The sequence below is a fragment of the Octodon degus genome, unplaced genomic scaffold (assembly GCF_000260255.1).
Source record: "Octodon degus isolate 3935 unplaced genomic scaffold, OctDeg1.0 scaffold00047, whole genome shotgun sequence".
Classification (NCBI taxonomy): Eukaryota; Metazoa; Chordata; class Mammalia; order Rodentia; family Octodontidae; genus Octodon; species Octodon degus.
Window position 1 is genome coordinate 12,704,669 of NW_004524623.1, and position 9,296 is coordinate 12,713,964.

At 36.7% G+C, this 9,296-nt stretch overlaps 1 protein-coding gene across 1 annotated transcript in view; it reads right to left on the reverse strand.

Annotated features, from left to right (window-relative positions):
- Positions 1–9,296, reverse strand: part of Caps2 (calcyphosine 2) — a 129,066-nt gene that overhangs the window by 78,752 nt on the left and 41,018 nt on the right. Inside the window, exons 9-11 of the mRNA XM_023716283.1 lie at positions 6,587–6,661; positions 4,640–4,735; positions 4,468–4,561 (exon numbers count right to left, since the gene is read on the reverse strand). Coding sequence (XP_023572051.1) covers positions 4,468–4,561; positions 4,640–4,735; positions 6,587–6,661 — 265 coding nt within the window. The remainder of the gene's footprint in view (positions 1–4,467; positions 4,562–4,639; positions 4,736–6,586; positions 6,662–9,296) is intronic.

Here is a 9,296-nt window from a genome sequence, read left to right on the forward strand (position 1 = left end):
TACTATTTTGGTATGAGGTTTTGGAGGTTGGCAGAAGACATGTTTTAAATTCGATTTCCTCAACACCAATTATAGGGGTAATTCTTAAAATATTTCTCAACCAAGAAAGCAATGGAGCTTCCCAACTAAGACTGCAGATGGCTTCCAGATCTGCCAAGTTAATGAGCCAGATGAATTGAGAAGCAAGCAGAGCTCCTTCGCTGATAGCTTCCACCTTGCAGCATCTCCCTCTTTGCTTCAGCATGCTGCTTACATAATTTCATTTTCTATGAGGAAAAAAATTGGGAAGACTTCAGAGAAGATCTTCTGCCTGTTTTACGCACTAGCATCTTTCTAGTGGTTAAAGACATCGTGCATCATGCCTGGAGGCGGGGGGAATTAAGCTCCAAAGTGGATACTGTAAGTAAATCAAGGAAGAGTCATTAACATAGGAAAGTTGTATTTTGAACTTGGCCCAAAGCTTTGAGGCCCATATTATCTGCAATATTTTTATGTATTAAATGGTAATATAAGTACATCATGCAAGACCATGAATAGTTAAATCTATACCACTGAAAAACAAAAAATAATCAATATGCAATTGAAAATGAGCAAAGCTATCACCTTCCTCAATAATAGTTAGATTTATATGTGTAATCAAATATCAAGAAACTTACGAAAGAGAGCCTGTGAGATAGCTCAGCAGACTAAGTGCCTGCTTAGGCAAGCGCAGGGACCGGAGTTTGATCCCCAGCACCACATGCCATGCCAGCCTCCCCGCAGGCATGCTGAGCCAACAACTGAGACCAGGCATAGTGGCACATGCCTGCAATCTCAGAGCTAGAGAGGCTGAGACAGGAGGATCACTATGAGTCCTAGCTGTGTAGTGAGACCATGTACCAAATACATCAAAAAAAGGAAAAAAACTTACCAAGAAAATAAAAGGATAGATTATCACTGCCTAATTCCTTTATGGTAAGAGGTTAGGCCATTGTTATATCTCTAAGAAAATGATCACAATAATTTATTAGGCTGAAAATTTAATTGAGTGAAAATATAACAATTTTCCTGGCCACTTATCCCACAGACTAAAATTAGATGTGTACCTCCCAAAACAAAGGTGTCATTCTACAGATGTGGATATGATCATATTAAAGATAATATTAAACAAATAAGAATGACATTTTTAATTTTCCAGAAAAGGTAGATGTTTCCCTTTTTACAAAGGTAAGTTGGAAATTTAAAAAGGAAAGAATTCTCAATTTTAGTCAAAATGCAACTATTTTTTACTATAAATCTTGCAAATATTTATTTAGACTTCAAATGCAATGGCTTGAATTTTTCCCTAGTGGGCAAATATTTCACCTCACTGATGTCTAGGATAAGGCATTTTAGGAAACCAGTTAACAGTGAATCAAACTGGAGCTAACTTTATATCTAACATGGCCCTTTTGCATGCATATATTCTTTCCTGAAGTCTCCACTGACAAAGAAGCTGGATACATGGGGGCTGGGGAGATGGCTCAGTGGAATAGGTGCTTCCCTGGCAAGCACAAGGACCTCAGTTCAATCCCCAGTTCCGCCAAAAAAGAAAAAAAAAAGAAGAAGAAGCTGGATACAGATATTTTCTTGGTCTTAGTGTTTTGAATGTATTTGTTTGGGCATTTCATAAAATTTATAGCTTATAAAAATTATTATTAATAATTTACTGCAACAATGTAATAAATTTATAATTTATTAAATATGCAGTCATGTTTAAAATACTTTTTAAACATATTTAAAATCTATTTACTTGGTGCCTACTAAATATTCATCAATCTTCAAGATGATCCAAATATGGTAGTCACTCATAAGTGAGCCCTTGCCTTCAAGGAGTTACAGTATCAAGACCGACAGGGCTAATAGATGAAGCAAGTAACTACATAAAATAATGTCAGATAATAGAAATGCTGAAGAAAAATTGAGCCTAGTAAAAGAGTGAAAAGAATAGAGGAACAGATTTGACCGCTCTTTAATCTTCTGGGTCTTCCTGATAAACAACCCAAAGTTAGGAAGGCTTTTAAGAAAGAAATCAGTGATTTTTCTGGTATCAGGAAGCAAACAAAAACTGAAAGAAATGCTATTAAGGATAGGAAAGAGGACGAGTCAGGGAAGATAGGAAGAACTTACAATTCCAACCGGGAGGTCTAGAATTATGAGTGATAAAATGAAATATTATCCCACACTTAGATCATACTAACCCAGGCAGACTATGAGGTATACAGCAGTTTATAAGGGCTCTTCTAGACTGAGGACGGGAAGTTTCAGGGTCTCCTGTAAGTAAGGATTGTGCTGAGCAAATGAAGAGACTCTGACACATGTAGGAGTGTTAGACATATGAATGTGTGCATATGGATACCTTCATGTATTATGCATCTCATGTTAAATATGAGTGAATACATACGTGGGTGCACCTTACTCAGCCGTGTCTATGGGTATGTGTGCATATTCATGAGTATTGTCTTTATGGCTGTCATCAAAATGTCTTGAAGGTATATTTAGGAAAATATGGATGAAGTATATGAAAATGAAAAGATAAGTTCTATAAAATTATATGGACAGCAGAAGAAAATCTTGCTCCTCCAACAAAAAAAGAAGATTCAGTCAGGGTGAGTGGTTCTATATTTTAAAAGTGGAACATGGGGAGAGGCAAGAGATGAAAGAGTTGGAAAACAGAGAGGGCTTTTATATGAGAAAAAGTCAAGAGACATTTGTTTTTGGTAGCAGGAAGAAAAAACTTACATTTTATGAATAGAAATTTCCAATAATAAATTGTAGACTGCTTACACTGTTACAGTATGTTTCCTGGATGTTGCCTTTACAATTTCCACTACACACAAAGCATGCAGTTATGTCTTCCTTCTTTCTTCCTTTCTTCCTTCCTTCATTACTTCTTTCCTAACTCCCCTCCTTCCTTCCATGGAAATCATATAACTAAGCAAATTTCCACATTTGACTTAAGTAATATGGAATAGGAGCAGTAATAATAAAACATCAGTTACACTAAATTGTTGGAAATAGTAACTCAGAGGTAGCAGTAACCTTCTAAACTTGCTTTCTTCAGCTTGTAAAATAAAACCCAGAGCTGATTTTCTCCAGATCCAAGAGTCAATATGGAGTAACAAATATAATTTGTATCTAATCCAACGTTAAGATGCCAAGTGCTTCTTTGTCCTTCACTCCTTCCTTTATTAGTTATCAAATCTTACGGATTTTGCCTTCCAAAGAATTTTTTTTCTAATTGACTCTATAGCCACAACCACTGGCTTAATCAGGTTGCCACAATATCTGTCTGCAATTAACACATCAATCCAATCCAGTCACTGTGCACTAAATCTTGAACTCACTGCATCCATGTGACGTATTTCCATCATGTCACTTCTCCTACCTACATGTCCTTCACTGATTCTTTATGCATTTCATGTAATGCTTTAACATAACACTAGTTTAAAAAACTCTGCTCACCCCTACAACCCCTACACTGAGTCTTCTATTCCAATGAGACTAAACTACTTTCAGTTCTCCAAATAGTCCATGTGCTTTCTTGCTTTTGTTCTTTATACCAGCTGTCCCCTTTACCTCCAAGTTGTTCCTTATCCTCATCTATGATCCTACCTCAACCAAGTTAATGCTTAGTCATGGTCAGGCAGCACTTTCTACGGAAATCTTTGACCTTATGGAACTAGTTCATTGTTCCTCCCATTTAGACGCAAGTTTTATGTATATATCGCATGATTGATTGCTATGGATAGGGCTTCATTTTACTCATGTTAAAGTATGTGAATTTTGTATTTCAAAATTTCCAAATACTGTGACTGGCAGAGTAGCTCAGTGGCAACTTACTTGCCTAGCACAGACAAGATCCAGGGTTCAATACCCAACACTTCAAAAAATTTAAAAAATGAAAAATAGAATTTCAGAGCCCCATACAAACTGTACCATTATCTTTAATCCACCCACACATGAGAAATCTGTTACAACACATGAGTTTTCCATGAGGCAAATATTACAAAAAGGATAGACTACCTGCTCCAGAGACCAACAGGCCCTGCCTGAAAGAAACCAAGCAGTCTCAGAGAGAGAGAGAGCCTGCTCTAGATGGAGCACCATCCTATTGTTATGGAGATAACCATTTAATCAGTAATACAGTTTTAAAGAGCCTGCAAAAATACTGAGATAACCTTTCTTGGATACAACCTACATTACACAAGAGGGGTGTTATATAAAATGATCCTCTGCCTACTTTCAGAACACTGGGATTTGGGCCGTACAAGCAGAACTGCCTTGAAAAGCATCAACCTTTATCCCACTCACACAAATGTTCCTGATCAGGAGAAAGGAGAAGAGAGAAAGTGAAGACAAAAAGCCCTGCTTCCCCTTCCACATGAGGATTCCACTGAGCCTCACATCTGCTATTACATGTTTTGTGCATATACACACTTAACTTACAACATAAAAGTCATCAACTTGGTATTGTTTTCCTTTTCTTCGTCCACACTGATGACTATAAACATTTTTTGGAATAAATGGAAGCACATTCGTTCTAGAAATTAATGAAAAACACAGTTATTCAACTTCTCTCAGACATCATCATCTCAAGAGTTTGTGTTTCACCACATACCTATTTTTTCCAAATTGTCGGTATTCATATACCGTAAGGGACCAATCATGAGTAAAAAAGAACCCAATCAGCTCTCTGCAGGCATCACGTCCATTTCTAGAAAAAGTGCAATATCAAATATTTTCAAATAGAACAATTCTAAATTAAATAATAATAAGCTAAAAATGAGCATCTAAAAGTGGGAAACATAACCCTTGAGTGTGGGATATGGATAGCTATAGGAAACACAGCACAGCTTTGCTGAAGTGTCAAACTAGATTTTGCTGAAGAAAAAACATTACTTCACTCAGATATCAATATGAATATGTCACAATATGTGCTACTAATTTAACCTCCATTTTATAAATGGAGAAGACCTTAAAATGTCTTTAGCTTGTAAGAAGCTACTCAAAGGGGCTGGTGCGATAGCCCAGTGGTCTACAGCACCTGCTTAGGCAAGCTTAGGCAAAGCACAGGGACCCCAATTTGATCCCCGGCACCACATGCTGTGCCAATCCCACCCCTACGGTGGGCTGAACTGGCCACAAAATAAAAGCAACTCAATGATATGTAATTGTTATCTTTCATTGTCATAAAAAGGTTTTAAATAGCCAAACAAGTATTACAATTTTAAAATACATATTTTACCAGAAATATACACAAAAACTATCAAGTAGAATTATGTATTACCGAAAGTTTATAAGGCTGAGGCAATAAGCTTAAAAAATCATCTCCCTTGTCATCTTCTCCATTATCAATATCTACTGTTAACAAAAACTATTAAAATTAAATTAAGCATAATATGTAAAAATTAATTTTAAATAGTTTAGAACTTTACAGCAGTAATGCATGTCTTTTCAAAAATTTACTTCTAAGTTTCTTTTTAAAACACTGCTTTGTTTTGTGCTACTGGAGATTGAATCCAAGGGCTTTCACACTGAGCTATATTCCTACCGCTTTTTATATTTCTTATTTTAAAACAATGTGTCCCCTGAACTACTACATTATCTGGGCAATGTTAAAACTCCTTCCTCAACTTCCCAGAGTGCTGGGATTACCAGTGTTTGTCACCATGTTAATTTTTTTTTTTTTTTTTTTTTTTGTGGCTGGCTCAGCTCACCCTGGGGGCAGGGCTGGAGCAGCATGTGATGTCAGGGATCAAATCTCAGTTCTTGTGCCTGTTTAAGCTTCCTAAGCAGGTGCTTTAGATCACTGAGCTATCTCACCAGCCCTAAAATACTTCTTTTTTTTTTTTTTTTTTTTTTTTTTTTTTTTTTTTTTTTTTTTTTTTTTTTGCAGAACCGGGGATTGAACTCAGGCCCTTGCGCTTGCCAGGGAAGCGCTTATTCCACTGAGCCAGCTCCCCGGCCCTAAAATACTTTTAAAATCACTTTTCTTGTTGTTATTGTTTTATGGACTTGGGGGGCATTTTTTCATTTTGAGCTTTTGTTTTTTTGAGACAGGTTTTCACTCTGTAGTCTAACTTGGTATGGAACTCACTATGGTACCCCAGGCTGGCCTAGAATTCCCAGCAATCCTTCTGCCGTGGCTTCCTCAGTCCTGTGACTACAGTTGTGTAGTACCATGCCCAACACTTCAAATCTCTTAAGGAACTCCTAATTAAAACATTTTTCTTAGAGCTTTTTATTATCTGCATTTTTTTAATCTCTTATTTATTTCCTTATTTGGTACAGGGTCTCTCTACACAGCTTGGCCTCATAGTGATCCTCCTGTCTCAGTCTCCCCAGTGCTGGGATTACAAGCGTGCACCACCACACCCAGTTTCAGTGGTTGGCACAGTATACCTGGGTTCCTGGGCAGGCAAGGCATGCCATACCGGGGAACGAACCCAGGTCCTGGAGCTACATATGTTCTAAATTCACATTTTTCACTTAAATGAGAAAATCTGTCTAATCTTATTATTTGCATTATAAGTGTAGAATTTAAACATTTAATAAGTACAATTACCTTGATATGATCCTACCGTCAAATTGTACTTTATGAGAAAGCACATTTTCGGTTAATGTAGAGTGGGTTCTAATCCTGTTAATTAAAAAATATATATATATTGTCAATAATTTTTAAAGTTACCTACATTTGGATAAATAATAAATGTACTAAAAATATGTTTTGGTAGTATTATGCTAATGATAATTAGCATATGCTAATTAAAGATGAAAATACAAAACTCTCAAGTTGTTAATATACAGCAAACACAAAAGAAACTGTCCTTAGATGGAGTATGCATGAATGACTTTTGTATTGGAGCCTGTAGTGCAAAATGCTAAGAAAGTGACTACTGGACAGAGAAAGCACACTCATGACTGGCCCTGTGGCCAGGCTCTGTGAAGTCCATCTCTAACCCTCTCCTTCACCTCCTTCCCACCACGGAATTTGTTTTTACAGTCTCTGTAATTAGGGCTAAGAAGTTCAGTTCTTAAGCTTTCAGGAACAATTTGATTTTGTTTTCATGAGGAGCTTGAGTAGAGTCCCTGACTGAACAGAAAAGGGGTCTGATGCTGCCACACAGCCAGCGTGGCCACCAAGCAGCTGTGTCAGAAAGGCCAGCAAAGTCTAGTGAAGCCAGGCTGGATTGACAGCACACGACGCCTCTGAATTAAAACCAACCAATGCCCACCATCAAGTGCCTGGTTCTGTCAGAAAAATAAGTGCCAGGTATTCAGTTACAGACAGCTGAAAGTCTTTCTTACCAAAATAAAAGAATAGTGGAAAAGCATGCCACGTGAAGTTCAGACCTTGAAGGGTATGTGTCAATTATTTCATCTTAATCAGACAGCAGTGAGTGATCTCCTAAAGTCCGTGAGCCCAAAAATTGATTAAAAATATAATGCAAAACCCAAGGCACACACTTTGGCACCCTGCAATGAAACCCTTTCTCTTTTTTCTTTTTATTTTATTGAGAAACAAGTAGCAATAAGACAATTTCAAAACTGATTAATAAGACAGTTTCAATAATTAATACATGATACATTGTTATCTTCTTAGTGGTTATCATAGTACAAGATGCAGACATGATATCCTGTCCAAACACTATTAGTATAAATCTTTCTTCTCATTGAATTAAGTGAAAGTAGCTGTATATCTATCCTAACTATTCTGCATATATGGATACAAAATGATTCTTCCTTTGTATCCTTTTTTTATTTAGTCCTGTCAGAGATGGGTATTCCATTGGCATCTAAATACTATAGGTGTATGAATTCAGCAAAACAATCCAGCACAGTCCAGCAGTCCACAATAGTAGTGGAAACTCTTTCTCTTAAAGCAGTCTAAAGACTCAATGATGTCCTGTTAGGTCCCTTCCAAAGTACTTTATGATATCCTTCCTACACACCTGCCAGTATAAATAATGAAATACCTATAATGTAAATAGAATGCAAATGTGTGGGTCACAGACAGCTTGAAAAGCTACCCCTTGTCTATAAGTGTAGGTCTCTACAAAAGAAATCAGGAGATACGAGACAAGCTAACTGACAGTTTGTCAACACAATGGAGCCATGAAAGGTCTGCTATTGCAATTTGGTTTAATCCACTGGTATTACACACTTACTGAATACCCATCTTGTGCCTGGAACAATGTTAAATGTCAAGAAAATAATAGCAACAGTAACACTGACCATTTATTGAAGACTTTCTAGACATTAGTCATTGTTAAATGACTTCACTGCGTATTAGCTCACTTAATGTTTACAATAACTCTTTGTGGTACTGCTGTCCCCATTTTAATAATAAATTTTACAGCTTCAGAGATAGATTAAGTAAATTGTCCAATGCCATATGACTAGTAAATAGAAAAAAGTTCTCCATAACCATTACATTATACTGTTCCTCATGAACAGAGCTCTCCTTAATGGTGACAGGTTGAAGTAATAGCATGAAAGAACTTAGTCTTCTTGAAAAGAAAGAAGTAAATATACATTCATGTCATGAAATTCAGGACCACATCAGGTTTTAGGTTCCTAACAAGCAGTACTAATAACATCTCCACAATTTCTGTATCAATAGAGAAAGGAAAATCAAGCATATTAAATATCAGATGTGCAACTTATTATTGATAAAACTGTTGGAAGCCATGGCCTAAGTATGCAGCAACAATAAGCCCAGTTTTTAACACTAGAATTAGACAAATGCACTCACTCATTTTCTTTGAAGTACCTTGTAGAACTTATGCAGAGGGTAAGGTGTGTGCTTCTTCAGGCAGTTGCTTCCCAAAGGAAATAAAGTAAGAAAGGCTAAACTACACAGGCCGATTCTTACTTCTAAAAGTGAAGCCCACTTTGCTCCTCCTTCTCCCAGACCATGAAAGAAAAGGTAACATCTACAAATTCAGTAACCCTAAGAAATGCTCTCATAGGATTTTTCAGGCAACTAGATTAGCTTTAATCTACAGGTACTTAATATAAACCAACATAAATTAAGATAGGTGCAGAAAAAGAAATGAAAAAACCCTACAGATCAATCAGGCATTTACCACAACTTAACACACGACAGAGCAGCACTTGAAGGCAGAATCAAAGTGACTTTGTAGTAGACACAGCTTTCTTAAAGAGGATACAAAGGACAGGGACATACAGGAAAAGATTGGTAAGTGGGACAACTTCCAGGTAAGGACATTGATGGCCAATATATGCATGGAAAGATACTCAACTTGATTAGT